The 15,371-nt window shown below is 46.8% G+C and overlaps 1 protein-coding gene across 2 annotated transcripts in view; it reads left to right on the forward strand.

Moving 5' to 3' along the window:
• Nucleotides 1-15,371, forward strand: part of ARFGEF2 (ARF guanine nucleotide exchange factor 2) — a 629,301-nt gene that overhangs the window by 559,637 nt on the left and 54,293 nt on the right. For both annotated transcript variants that reach the window (XM_085619427.1, XM_085619428.1), the window contains exon 37: nt 7,680-7,818. In XM_085619427.1, the coding sequence (XP_085475553.1) occupies nt 7,680-7,818 (139 nt within the window). The remainder of the gene's footprint in view (nt 1-7,679; nt 7,819-15,371) is intronic.

The following is a 15,371-nucleotide window of genomic DNA, read 5'->3' on the forward strand; positions in this document are numbered from 1 at the left end:
TGAAGGATACGTCAAAGTAAAACCTATTCCATGACAAAAAACTATTTTGGGTTAAGAAACTTGAGTGCTTCTTAATGGTACAAAGCTGATCTAAATTATTCCTAACGAAATTACATTGGCTGTAGCTGTAAAGACATTTGGAGCTGTATCTTGAGGCCAGAGGTGTGGGAACCTTCTTTGTTGATGTGTATTTTGTTAAGTCTACTTTTTAACTTTCCTATTATTAAAGAGTGAGCACTGACTGGACCTAATGGTTATTGAGCCTTATGAACTCTCTCATTCAGATTCTGGGGAAAAATACCTGGCAACAATCTAATAAATCTTCAAACTGTGCCACCTGTTAAGTAAATGTTTACTCTTAATCCAAATGCCCATATTCACAGCCCTCCCAGTCCTCAACTGGATCAACCAGAACCACCTCTGGGGAAAGCTTACTAACTTCCAAATCAACCAGCCACTACTGAAGATCATGATGAAACTTTTTTCCAACTCAGAGGCACACATGAGAATTGGAAAGGGTGGCACAGGAACCATTATATGTTGACTGACCAACTGAGGAGTGAAAGAGTAATGTCCAGTTGCCTCCCTTTAGTCTGTATAAAAATGATGTGTATACAAGATTACTAGCAGCTACATCAGATGTACCACACCTCGAAGAAAGAAAATAGTACACTATTATATTAGGCTGCTAATTAAATGTAACTGGCTCGAAATGCCATCCAAGTGGAGTTTGCAGCCGTAAACAAGCTGAGTATAAATCCATCTAAGTCCAGGGTAATGGTTAAGGCCCAGAAATGCTCCTAACCAAACTACTCCTTAAAGGGGGGCAGACAATCAAAAAAACAAAAGCCATTAAATATCTGGGATAACCATTTCAGATGTTCTCGGTTAGAAGCAGAGCATGGAAGATGCAGGGGGCATGATGAGGGGAAGCCAATTTGAATCAAATCCTCTAGACTAAAGCAGAAAGCACTTTGTGATATAAAGAGTTGCCTGTAACACATTCTTAACACTCCAGTAGGCAGATTTTACCTGCCCTCTGGGGGGAAAAAAGCTTTAGACCTCACCCAATTTACCACCACTGGTGTGATTGAAGAAGACCTAGGCTATACCTGAATCAAGATGGAAGAACAAAGGCCCCTGTCTTCTATGCTCTCAGCAGACACTAGTGAAACGAATAAAGAAGGTGAAAAATGTGGGATATGAGCTGGGGAGTCTTAATCTAAAAGAATTGATTGGCCTGTTGCCCAGTTCTAGCACAGGCAGTCAGTAAAAAGTCCTACAACAATGCTTACACAAAAAAGCTAGCTAGAAAACCCACGCATCTTTGGAATCCAAGAGAGCATAGGACTACTAAAGGATGAATATCAGACGAAACAAGGCTGGCCTCCGCATCGATTTGCGAACACCTGCAAGCCACAAAGGACACTTCTTCTCTGGAAATTGCAGCAACCTACCAGTTATTAGGATTCTTACAGAATGAGCGCGGCTGACATCACCACAATGCCCTTGCTGCTGGGACGTCAGAGAATCGCCAATTCATTACTTTATTCTGTACAAGAGATAAACACCAATTTGGAAAACACCAATCTGGATTATAATCTGGCATCAGACAAGCCTCCACCACGAGTGGTTATCTATTTTGAAGGTAAGATGCTGAGATTGTGTAAAGTGTAACCCAATTTTGAGGGAAACCGGACTCTCCTCGCTTAAGGTCTGAGGCCAGAGGTAGTAATGTTCCCATCATTAGAATAAGCTATCAGGAATTAATAGAAATAGCACTTCTAATTGATACTTCTAACTGCAGATTCCTAATATTAGAATACTCCTCAGGTGTCGTTAGATCGTGCCATGCGACTCTGCACTGGCTCTGTTCAATGCCGGAAGGGATGGAGAGGAGCTGCATATAAGCGCCACCCCCGTTCCTTTCTTTCCTTCCCTTCAAAAACAGTCCCAAAGCTCTGCTCCTAAATTCTTTGGCCACAACTCCTGAGAAAAAAATGAAATCTAGTGTGATGGGGAACAATGTCCTCTTCTAAATCTACTGGTTTCAAACCATGCAGTGACTTTAGAAAAGGGATGTTCGGCTCAAACTCAAACAAGGTGTATCTCTGGTATTTGGGCTAGCAACACAACTTAAATTTGTGCGATAGGAGTGCCCATATGTACCTGAAGACGATCCGGAAGGAGCAAAGCTGTACATGGCTGGACATAGGAAAGAAAGCCCTCATGCAAGTCCTGCGCCAGGTTGCAGATGTGAACTTGTTCTCGCTCCCGTTCCTGTAAGAGGTGAAACTTGCAGTCAGATTCCTCAAGTAAGTCTAACTCAAAGTCCAGGAGGAAGCATAACAAATGGAAGTCGGACTTGACCACATTCCACCATTCTGTATCAAGTGAAAGGGTGCAAGGGCGTCACAATGTCAGTCGGTCTCTCTCGGGGTCTCCAGTTGCAGAGCTGATTCCCCAACTGATCCCAGTGCACCCTGGGCTTTCTGAGCCATCAGCGATGCTGCAGCAGAATGAGTCCTCCAGAGAGGACATGCTGCAACTTTTCGAGACACTTCTGTCTTCCTTTAGTGTGCCTTCGGGCCACATGGAACTCTAGGGTCCTCCTGCCAGGTTCCCACCAACAGCTCTACCCCATGTGCTGCCTGACCCCTAGGATCCGTTCAGGGTCTAATACCGACTCAGGTACATAAGTCTACTCTGGCTTCAGGACGTAATGCCAGGCTGTTCCTTGTCAACACCACTGCAGACTCCACCAGCTCTGAAAGAGTATCCGGTGCTGATTTCAGTGTCTGTCACAGAGCTGAGCCCAATCTCAGCCAATGTTGCACTACGAAATTACTAAAGTGCAACCGAATGTTATACAGCCTTATTTTATATCAGTGCCTTCACCAGGACGGATGTTCAAGCAGACACTCTGTTATCTTTTTGGCTCTGATTCCAACCAAAGTACAGCACCAGAAAGGGGTGATGAGAGTGGGGAGGGTGATGCCATTCCAACCACTTATGACAATGAACCATTTTACATAGACTTGCAAGAGGCAAGTAGGCTTCATACCTCCCTTGATACAACGTTGAACTTGCCACTTGGACCACCAGCTGAAAAGAGTACATCATTTGCAGTAGGGGTCCAGCTGCCAGTTGAGGTCCTCGAGCTGCAACCAAGACTAACTTACTCACAGAAAGGTCTTTACTCCCCTTTAACAAAGTCCTCACTGATAATTTTATGGCTCTTGGTCAAAGCCCTCTTCTTGTCCATCTGTAAATAGCCAGGTATCACAGACGGACGTCTGGGGATCCTGAGTTTCTCGCTAAACACCTTACCCCAGAGAGCTTGTGGGTTCTGCTTTCAACCAGCAAGTTGAAGTGGAATTCATTGCCCAAGACTGTTTGGTGAAGAGATCCCAAGAGGATTGAAGCGTTTGGTAAATAAATGTTCTCTTCGACTAGCTTGGCATTGAGATCGGTCAGTGCTGTCTCTTTGGGTTGCTAGACTCATGCCTACCCTCTGGAACATGGCCATTAAGATCTTGCTGGCAGCCCAGGAAGACCTCCGGACCTCTCTGGTTCAAGCAATACATGATGGTCAGGACACGGCTAAATACATGATTCATGCTGTCCCAGATACTATTTGTAGCCTGGGATAGGCGGTTGTCACCAGTGTGTGCTCCGCCACCAAGCGTGGATGCGTTTCACAGGATTTTCTGGAAATGGACAAGCCCCTTGCATGGATATGCCCCTTGCATGGCTTGCCTTTTTGGTGAAAAAGCTGATTCTGCCTTGGAGAGTTTTAAGAACAGAAGAGATCAGGCATGACTCTGGATCTTTTGACCACTGCCAGGTAGTTTCCTGCTGAGAAAATTCAGACTTCTCCCAGGGGGCTGGTGTATAAACAGCGACAGTTGCCCCAACTGTTACAGCAGTCCCCCCCCCAGTCCTTTCTCAGCTGGGGACAATGGCCTGGTAGGCAACTCACAGCCCAGCAAGGGCGCCAGTCGTCCCAGTTCTTTTCCCCTCCAGCAACAGCCACTAAGCCATGTTATTAAGCCCTTAACAGTGCGCAAAGCAGTTGGTGGGGGGGGGGGGGCAGTGAGGGGGTAGCAGGATTCAGTATTTCCTTCCGTGGTAATGATCCAGCATGTCCAAAAGACAGGTCATACAAATCTCTCAACATTGCTACAGCACCTTTCCGTTTTGTTACAGGAGGTGTGAGTTTTGCCCTCCAACTGTGCTATCAAGAGGTTTCCAGACTCTGAAAGAGGAAAGGGCTGCTACTCCAGATATTTTTGCCACTATATGCACATACTAATTCAGATCTTGGCTGGTTGAAGTTGGGAGACTGTATGGTGTCCTTGGATTTTATATACCTGTCCTGCAGTTCCACAGTCCATTACCTGCGGTGCAAGGTCAACCAGGAGCCTTTTCAGTTTCCACTGATTCCCCTCAGGCTTACTAGCACCCTGAGGCTTCTTGCCCTCCTCTCCTCCTGCATCTTCCTGCTAAACTGCTAAAAGTGCATATGCAGGCTTAAAAAATAATTTAAAGTTCTAGTGGGCTCATCCACAAGGAAATCTATTGGATGCCATATATATTTCTGAAGATACTGCTCATGATCTGCTGTGGTGGCTGCTTAAACGTGATTGGTCCAGTGGCAGGCCCCCTTTCCTTCCTCACCCAGGACTGACGGTGGTGAAAGATGTGTCATTACTAAGTTGGAATGTCATCTATGGGAGGCGGACATGAGAGGACTCTGGTCTCTGACAGAAGCCTAACTCCATATTAGTCTGTTGGAGTTGCAAGCTATTTGGCTGGTGCCTGAAGGATTTCCTCCCATCCATTAAGGGGAAGCTGGAACTGGTTTTCTCAGCCAACACCACTGCCATGTGGTATTGTAGCAAGCAGGGCAGAGTGGGGTGTTGGGTCCTGTGTTAGGGGGTTCTGCGTCTCTAGAGTTGGTTGGAGCATCTGGGCAATTCCATGATCCTGAACAACCTTGAATGCCAGAGTGAAAGAGCTAGGCATGCAGTGTCTAGCTGATCATGCATAGCCTTTCCATCCCAAGATGGCGCAATGCATCTTCCGACAGTGGGGAGAACCCTAGCTAGATCTTTTCCCCACCGTCAAATGTGCAGTGGGAAAGGTTTTGCTCATTGAAGTTTCTGAGAGAAAGTTCACTAGGAGAGGCATTCCAGCTGGAATGTATGCCTTTCTGACCCTGCCTTTCCCTCCATGAGTTGGGAAAATGATCAGGAGCGAAAGAGCCCAAGACACTCTAGTGTCTTTGGATTAGGCAAGACACGTGTGATAAGCGGGACTTATAAGCATGAGCATCTGTCCTTCTACGAGGTTCCCACTTACATGGGAACTTGTGTCACAGCAGCAGGAGAGAGGACTTCACCTGAACTGCACAATCTACACCTCCATTCGTCGGATTGAATAGGGGCAGTTGTGTGCACTGGATCTGTTGCATCAAATGGAGGATGCCATCTTTGCCACTAGATGCCTTTACACAGAGTCCATTTATTCTTGGGCCGGGTCAGAATTGTGGCCTGGTGTGGTATCCACAAAATGTATCCATTACAAACCAAGCTGTTGGCTTTTCTTTTTGTTTGTTTTGTCTTTGGCTCATTAAGGCGTTGCTGTGGCCACTGTAAAAGTTTAGTTGTTGTGCCTTCCTACATTTGTCAGACCAACCTTCCTTGTTTATATCACCTGTTGTGATGAGGTTTATAAAGTGTTAGACACATGTTTCTCCTCAAACAGTTTGTGATGCCAGAGTAGGACCTTCATTTTGTCTTACCATTTCTCATGTGCACCCCCTTTGAACTTGATAAATAGCAGTTTGCTGTCTCTTGACTTTGAAGACTATCTTCCTCATTGCGACTACTTCTGCTTTTCACATGAGTGAGTTTGAAGCAGTGGCTGTGATCACCCTACAGTGTGTTTTGTCCAGATAAACTGATGTTGAGAACTCGACGACCTTCTTGCCCAAAGTTGACACTCCTTTCCACAATGGGCAAACTATCCTACCTGTATTCTTGCCCCCCCTCTCGCCTTTCGAAAGAGGAGGGGAGCTCCATTATTTGGACACCGAAAGAGCTTTGAGGTTTTACAGTGATCATACCAAAGAACACCATGTGGATGATTAGGTTTTTGTGAGGTTCTCTGTAGCAAAGAAGGGGAAGGCTGTTCAGAAAAGGATCCTGGCAAGGTGAATTGTCCGCTGCTTCCAAATCTGCTAATAGCTGGCCAAGAATCAGCCTCCTCATGTTCTGAGAGTTCATTTCACCAGGGCCATGGCTGATACCACTATGTTGCCATGCAGAATGCTGTAGTTTGTCTTCCATGCTGCAACATCTGCATCAGTGCACACATTCCTAAAGCACTACTGCTTTGACAGCCAGGGCATTTTTCCCTTTCGGACATACAAAAGTTTTAGTCTGCGCCCACTCCACAGACCCCCCCCCCCCCCACCCGCCCCCCTTTAGGGACTTGCTGCTTTGATATGTATTCCAATATAAGGAATCTACAGCTAGAAGTATTTATCAGAAGAACAAATTACTTAACTTCAGTAACACTCTTTTTGGTGAATACTATCCACAGATTCTTTGCTGCCTTCCACCTCCCTGTTCTTGTGAGTGGCCTTTTTTTAATATCTAATAGGGTCCCAAGTTTGTAATCTACACACCATTACCTACAGTTGTTCACACTGTCTGAGAGCACAGGAAGCGATGAACAAGACCAGACGTCAACTTGCAGGTGTAGCACTTGAATGCTGCTCCGCTCTGTCACTTTTGGGGCAATACAGAGCCAGTGCAGAGCTGCACTGAACCACCTGGAGACACACACAAGCCTTGTTAGAAAATGTATCCAGTTTTCCATTGTTGGAAAAAGTATCTACCAAAAATAGTGTTACCAAATGTAAGTAATTTATTCCTTTTGATCCACTAAAGACATCATAACCGTACGTAATTGAGGAAAAGAACCGTCTACTGATGGCATGATGAGCAAACAATATTTACAGCACAACCAGTGATCCATATGTGCTCCATTTGTATACATCTTCCCAGAAAGCCTCCAGGGCAATTTCTAGCCTTCGACTAGGCGGCCCAGATGCTGTATAGTTACAGTATGCTCAGATGCACTTGAATCAATTTGTTTTCATTATTATTTCCCGGGTACAAAGTAAGTTCTCACTCCCTACCTCAAACCTTCACAACTTACTCTTTCAATACTTCTGGCTCTCTACCCATGCCTGTTCTGCACCCAACAATCACAGTATTGTTACTTTGCCAATGAGGAGCAGTATCTTCTCACCTCTGCAAGAAGGCCATGGCCCTCTAGTTTGTGGCTTTGATAGAGCATATCTTGCTGAATGCTGACCAGGTAGATTGCATTCAGAAGAAATAGGCAGGTCCATTGAGTCTCCTTGTTTATGCTGCTTATGAGTGCTGGTAGCGTTCTTGTTGGTTTTTGAAGTAATTGGGGAAAACCCAGAAGTTGGTTAATAATTTTGGGAATTTTGCAGCTAGTGTCTTTCTTGGGTGAAAAATGTAATGACCTGTAAGGGTCATAACATTTCTGTTATAATTCTCTTGACACAGCAGACTTGCAGGTGACCTTCCTTCATTAGCTGTTATTAATGTATTTCTTTCTCAAACTTGAATTTTCAGGCTTTAAAGGCAAGTCAAAACCAAATCTGTTAAAACAAGAAACCAGCAGCCTAGCTTGTTGCTTGAGAATACTCTTTCGAATGTACATTGATGAAAAACGGAAGGACTCTTGGGAGGATATACAAGAAAGACTCTTAAAGTAAGCATTTGTTTATTTGAATAATATGTAAACAATTGAGGTAGATCTGTAGAACCCAACATATGGAGATATACGCATTGTTAAGCTATATGAACCAGTTAGATCCATCAGTCATTTTACTTTTAGTTGCGACCTGGATTTAGTTACTGTAAAATGTATGTTTAATATATTGATCATGATGTCGAAGTCAAACAACAATGGTATTTATGTACTCACAATCTTTAGTCAAAAGTCTGTAATGGAGATTGCTAACTGTCTTTGTAAATAGTAGTATAAGACGTGGTGCTGTCAAGTGAAGATCAAAGGAAGATGTTCATCTATCTTTTTTCCACAGACTATTGCCCTCATCATAACTGTTAAAGGAACACCGTATCACACTCTGGAATTACCAATAATATGGAGTGTACTAATTTCTGGGTGCAGTATTACCTCAGTATTCCTTTTTAGGGCTCATGTAGCGAGAGCCCTTTTGTGTGGGGTTCAGAAACGGAGCCTGGAATTGCACACGCTCGAGCGTGTGCTTTTCCTTTTGTGGCCCGCTATTGGCCTTTACGTGCATGCTTTTTACTAAGACAGCACGCAATAGGCCAAAGGCGGTCCCATTGCTCCGCCCATGGCCTCTTGGTGTCTGTTACGCGCACCAAAGGCCATGTGGTTTCAATTATCGTGCCCAGACACGGGCGCGATAATTGAAAACACATGTTCGCTGTGGAGCGCGCGCACCACGCGCGGGCGTAAAGAAATAGTGTTTTTTTCTATTTCTTTACTCTTGGTTTCATCGCGGCACCCGCGCTTTACTTATAACATTCAAAGTAAAGCGTCGGTGCCGCAATGCTTGGTTTTTTTTGCTTTGAAAGTGAGAACCACTGGAATCACTTTTAAACACAGATTCCAGCATATTTGTCCTCATTTCCCCCTCTCATTTTGGCAGGTTTTTCTTGGCGAAATGTGCATATGGAAAAGAAACTAGAGTGGTTTTCCCACAGCACTTTTAATTTCGATTCTAATTGATACTTCTAACCGCAAAATCATCACCTCTAGAGTATCCCACATGGCAGACTGGATTCAGAGAATTCTCCCAGCAACATAGAATCTACGCAGCCAACAGCTCCATGTGTGGAAATTGAGCTGCAAAAGCTGAGCTTCTTTGATTTTCCGCTCTGAGGTAGTAGATGGCATCCTTGCAGCCAGACATCCTTCAACTAAATCCATTTTTGATGAACTATGAGAGACATTTGTGGCCTCTCATCTTGATCCTCTGTAGGTCACATTTTCTCATGTATTGTTTGTTTTATCGTGTGCCAGTTAAGGGTTACATATCGGCTATTTCGGCTTTTCTGTATTTGGCAGATCAGTCTTTCCTTTAAGTAACCTTGACTCACATGTTTCCTCTGCAACCTTTTGTCATCACATGGTAGGACCTCAGTTTGGTTCTTATAATTATCTTGTGCCCTCCATTTGAGCTAATGCTTGGTTACGTCCTACGATTCCTAACAAAACAATCTTCCTCATCACGATCACTTATGTGTGCCCAGTGAATGAATGGTAAATGCTGTTGGTGCGACTTCTGTACACCACTTTCTTTCCAGTCAAATTGGTGCTCAGGATCCAGGTGGCCGTCCTTCTAAAAGTGCTGCCAGCCTATCATGGAGATGAGAGGGTACGTAATCTTTCGCTTGACGCTTAAAGAGCCCTTGGCTTTTATAATAACCATACATGGTACCACTGTGTGGACAACCAGCTGTTTATTGGTTTTGCTGGGGTGAAGAAAAGAATGAGCAGTGCAGAAGAGTAGTCTGTGGTGGTGAATAGTACTTTGTATAAAGATGTGTTGGCCAGGACCCATATTACAACAGCTACACTAGCAATAGAAGTGCCTGGACATCTGCCAGGCTGTAATGGGGGTGTTGCATACATTCACAAAACATTAGTGCCTTGACAGACTAGTATTCTGAGACCATTTTGCCTTCTCGATTCTGAAAAAGACTTACTAGTTTGAGTCCAATCCTCAGACCCTCCACCTTTGGGAAGTTCTGCTATGGTATCTGTTCTAAAGGTCAAGCGTTTGCAGTTAGAAGTATGCATCAGAAAAGCAAGTACTTCTCTTTGGTAAAACTCTTTCTCGGTGGGATACTCTGTCTAATCGCAGATTACTCACTGCCCTCAGTTCTACCCATTCGCTGAAGTGGACATCTGCACTGCAAAATAAGTTCTAAAGTTAGATTTCGGCAGACTCGCATACAAATTGTTTACAGTGATCTGCATCTGAGGAGCAAAAAGAGAAGATTAAGAAACTGACGTCCATGTGCAGGGGTAGAATCCATATGCTTCTGGTATGAGATCGGCATAAAACCACATGGCGCCACCTCTCAGTGCTCAGGAGCCGTTGTGGTGAGACTTTTCCAAATCGAGTTTATCCCCTGGGATATTCTAAAGGTGAGGTATCTCCAGTTCAATGGACTGTCCACCAGAAAGAGTCTTACAGAAGGCAAGTAATTTGTTATTCAGGTGTAAACTCCTGTTTCCACCTGGACTGCAATTCAAACAAAACCTGTAATTAGAGCCTAAGCCAGGTTGCTTATTAAAATGTCAATGGATTCCATTGCTTCCAGTTATATAGCTGGAAAGTGTAAACAGTATTAATTAATCTTACACATCATACAAATTTTACATGCTACACATTTCACTCCGCAATACACTGTTATTTGACCAATAACAAGTATAATCTAAGCCACCCAGTAATAAGTGCACCAATTTTAAGTGTTTTCTTACCGGTTTATATACAAAATACCCAGAATATGGTGCAAATGATGACAAAGCATGCAGGTTATAAGTTGACCACGTTGTCTGAATAGCCAAACGGAACTGGTTGTCTGTAATTAGATGTTGAGCACTTTGCCTAAGTCATAAATCTTAACCAAAGATTCTAGATAAATGGCATGCCAATAATATGGCAAGTACAATAAATGGTAAAAGCACTGTAGTGGGGGCGTAGCCGGGGAGCTGAACATGGCAGACGCGTTTCTGTAGAGCTCCGCAGTTCGTTCTCTCCAGGTCCTCGACCCCGAGCCTGACTTGGAAGGGTCCCTGGTTGCGGTGCCTGTCGTGACCCGGCAGTCTTGTTTTGATGGCAGCAGTGGGTCCGGTTCGCTGTGAGCCGCTTCCCGACCTGTGGCCACAGCGCCCGAGGTGGAAGGCGGGACACTCGGGCCGAGGCTGTGCAGGGCCCTGTGGTCGGAGAGGCGGCTGCCAATCACGCCTCCATCGGAGTCTGCAGCGGAGCGGTGTCGACGCGGCAGTGCACCCCCACGGGAGACAAAGTGCCAGGATTTCCCACAGCAACGCCATACCCGGCGCTCCTCCCCCATTTCCTGCATCGCGGTCTGGTGCGGCCTTGCGCGGCTCCTGCGACCCTGGGATGGGGCGCGAGTGGGTCCTGCCATCGGGGGGGGGTCTGCGGGAGTGCGGCGGACCTCCAGCTTGGTGACACGCCCACCGGAGAGATATGCTGGGATTACCCGATTGGAGGGGCGGATGATACGGTGCGGCACCGGAGAACCCATCACTGGCACTATGGGGAGCCCGGCGCCCACTTGACTCAGGTGATGGGTGCCCGGGAACCGGCAAAACAATTTATTTTTTGTTTTTGTGTTTTTAATATTTTTGTTTATTCCTTATGGCTTTGATCTGAGGAGCGGCCCGGGCTCGCATAACTGCCCGGTCCTGGCACCCTGATGTGGCACTGGCCTGTGACATTGGGGAGGTCTCCGTCCCTATCCGGAACTACCACATAGTGCTTGGCTGCTCCTGCGAAGGATCCCCCGCATAGAAAGTGCTGCGGCTGGTGAGCCCCTACGAGACCGTCTACAGTGGGCGTTTTGAGCTGCGACGCCACCCTGTGTTGGAGTCTGATCTGGGCTGCCCCTTGTTTGTGTCTGCTGCCTCTCTCAATTGCCTACTACATCGACTGCCGGGCTGTTATGGTCGCCATGGGCAGGGATAAACAGGGTGCGGCGGCCCCCAAGCAGCATACTATGAACTGCTTTACCACCTCTGCTAACCCTCTCAGAGGGGAATCTGCGCAAGGATTATCATCAGATGCGGCGAAGTTGCTGAAAGCTATCACACAATCGCGGACAGCCTTCGAGACCCAGATCAGGGCTGTGGGTGCAGAGGTGTCTTTCCTTCGCCAAGACCTGCGAAAGGCGGTCGACCGCATCACGGAAGCGGAGGCCAGGGTCTCCACTGTCGAGTACTCCGTCATGGGGCTACAGCAAAAAGTGGACAAATTGACCAAGCAATCGCAGGAGCTGGTGGCGCGGGTCAAAGATGCGGAGCGGCGGGCCCGCCACAACAATCTGCGCCTGGTGGGCTTTCCAGAGGGCTGCGATGGTGCCTCCATGGACAAGTTTATCTCAGACTGGCTAAAGACACTGTTGCCCCAGGAAGCCATGTCCTCCTGTTTCGTGGTTGAGAGGGCTAAGAAACCGCCACCGGGGGAATGCCCGAGGCCAGTGATTGCCCGACTCCTTAATTATGCGGATCGGGATGCGGTACTTCGATATGCCAGGCTCCAAGATAAAATGGTCTTCGACTCGCACCCCATCATGGTTGTCCATGATTACACCAAGCTGGTGCAGCAACAGCGTCAGTCTTTTGTGGCTGCCAAGAGAAGGCTACGTGAACTAAGTCTATCCTATGCCTTGCTGTTTCCGGCCCGGATGAAGGTGATGTTCAATGCAAAAACATTTTTCTTCGATACCCCGGAGGAAGTCTTTGAGTGGACTGACGAGAGACGTATTCTTAAACCTCACACACCGCTTCCGGTGGACTCTGATTCCTCCCAGGGCTCTCATCGGAGTGGTCGACAGGGCGGAGGTGCGACATCTCGGCGACATCGATCCCGCTCCAATTGGCGTGCCCCAGAGCCGACGGGCTCTGGAGACTGAACTGCATTGGGACACATTGCCTTGTTTTCCCTATGTTCCCTTCCTGGGGTGGGTTTTGCCTACAGGTGGTGGTCACACTAATTTGATTGGACCATAACGAGGGGGGTCTTTCTACAGGCCCTGGAGGGATCTGACATAGCTCGCCCCCGTGACGTCTTGGGTGATGTTGGGTAAGTTGGGTGGGGGGATCCATTGGAGGGACCGCTTGGGTCATCCTGGTGGGGGCCTGGGGTGGGTTTATACTGCGACAGACACTCCGTGACAGTTTCTCAGTTGGTTTTTTCTTCATTGAATGTTTCTGCACCATGCACAAGTCACATTGCTTCACCTTGCACGTCTCAGTTGCAGTTACCTTGTTGGACACCTAGGGATGGCCCACACAACGGGTAACACACCTCCGGGGGAGCTTAATGTTCTTGCTTGGAATGTATGAGGCTTGCTTAGTAAGGTTAAACGAGGGGCAGTGCTCCACCAGGCAAAGCGATATGCAGCAGATGTCCTATTGCTCCAGGAAACACATCTCCTGGGCACAAAGGCCCCATGCCTTGCATGTTACGGTTACTCCACAGTATATCACTCTGGCTTCACACGGGGGCCACGAGGTACAGCCATACTCATTCACCGTAGAGTACCCCTCCAAGTTACATTACACTGGTTGGATCCAGGGGGTCGATACACAGTGGTCTCTGGTACCTTGGCCGGCAAACACATCACACTTGGTAGCGTATATGCCCCTCCGCCTCATGGTCAGATGTTTATATTTAAAATAACGCAGCTTTGGGGGGACCTTCCGGGTGGCCTTATGATGTGGGGGGGCGATTAGAATGATATTATGGGTCCATTAGATAGGTGGCAAGCCCGACAACCAGATACACCTCCCACTACATCCAAATTGAATGTACTTGCACATACTCTGGGATGGGTGGATACATGGCGGGCCTTAAACCCGGCGGACGCTGGATTCTCATGTGTCATCGGTTCACCCCACTCTCTCACGTCTTGATTATTTATTCCTTCCACATAGCTATATGCACAGGGTGGCACATGCATCCATTCTGCCCCGTGGCCTGTCTGACCACTCGACGATCCAACTTAAATTGCGACTGCTAACTAACCGGGCCCCCTATAGGTGGCGCATGTCCCCCTGGCTGCTCCGTGATGAGGCATACAGGGAGATGCTTAGTCAGGCAATCACCGATTACTTCAGATACAATGCCGGCACATGTCAGTCCCCAGTTATATTATGGGAAGCGTTTGACCTGGAGGTACATGACCTGGAGAGCAGGCAGGAAGAACTCCAGTCCCTCATGGTGGGAGGCTCAGACCCCGCGGCCCACCGGAATCTGCTGCACGTGCATCAAATGCTCCATCAAGCCCACATAGACTGGGCCAAAGATGCCTGGCTGGCCACCCAGCATGGGGTTTACCAGTGGGGCGATAAGTCTAGTCAAATGCTACATAGACGCTGCTAGGCTAGGGTAGCCCCGACACAGGTACCTCTTCTGCGGTCCCCCGCGGAGGGTTGCCTGTACATCCCCTGAGGCTGTTGTTCAGGCCTTCGCTGATTTTTACGCGGCTTTGTATGAAAAACGGGAGGTCATTTCCGAATCCCTCATAGATGCCTTTTAAGTGGATATCTCTCCCCGCCGCCTATCGGACGAGCGGCGTGATGCCCTGGAGGAGCCTATTTCGTTGGAGGAATTGCGGTCGGCCCTCTCCAACATCCACCCTGGCAGTGTGCCGGGCCCGATCGGGTTCCCATGTGACTTCCTGAGGCCTCATCTGGAGACTCTGGGACCTCATTTGCTCGTGGTGATTCATGACGCCTCGGAGCAGCATATTCTCCCTCTGGATTGGAGACTGAGAAAGTGGCTCTGTATATACTGTTCCCAAATAGGTACTGGGTGTACCGAGTCCACTGTCCCCAGTGGTTTGGCAGTGGCTAAAGTTAGATATAACCTTACTCTCTAAAGTGGTAGCTTGGTCGAGCAGTAAGGCAGTATCAGAGGACAGTGTAAAGCATTTGTTGTACACACTCAGCAAATGGTCTTACACACTCAAGAACTGAACTCTAATCCAATGGTTTGTTTAAAAAAAGATATGGTTGTTTTATTTTAGAACCAACAATTGGTATCAAAATATACTTTCTCCGAATGAGAGGTTTTAGTTAAATACTTTAGCAATATGCAATTGACTTTTGTAGGTAATAGTTACAGGTTGTTGCAATAGGCAACCAATTTCAAACACAATAATACATTGAGCTCAATGTGAATTTTAAGTTATTTGCAATAATTACTTTCAGGATTACTTTTCTAATTCCAGGACTGGATCCTAGATTAAGTCCTGGGACAGGTCTTGGAAACAAGTGAGTAAATTCATTTTAGGTACTGTTGTGATTTTTAGGCAATATTTTGCTATTTAAAAGTTGACACAGAAGAAATTTCATAGAAAAACAGTAAATGATTCCCTATGGGCGAAAATTCAAGTTACAGGTAAAGTATGTTCCCGTTACTTTTGTAATCCAGGACTGGGCTCCTAGGCTCAGTACTGGGACCTCTACCTAAAACAGGTAAGTAATTACGTTTTCACAGTTGGTACGATTTT

Source organism: Triturus cristatus, chromosome 7 (assembly GCF_964204655.1).
Source record: "Triturus cristatus chromosome 7, aTriCri1.1, whole genome shotgun sequence".
NCBI classification, from domain to species: Eukaryota; Metazoa; Chordata; class Amphibia; order Caudata; family Salamandridae; genus Triturus; species Triturus cristatus.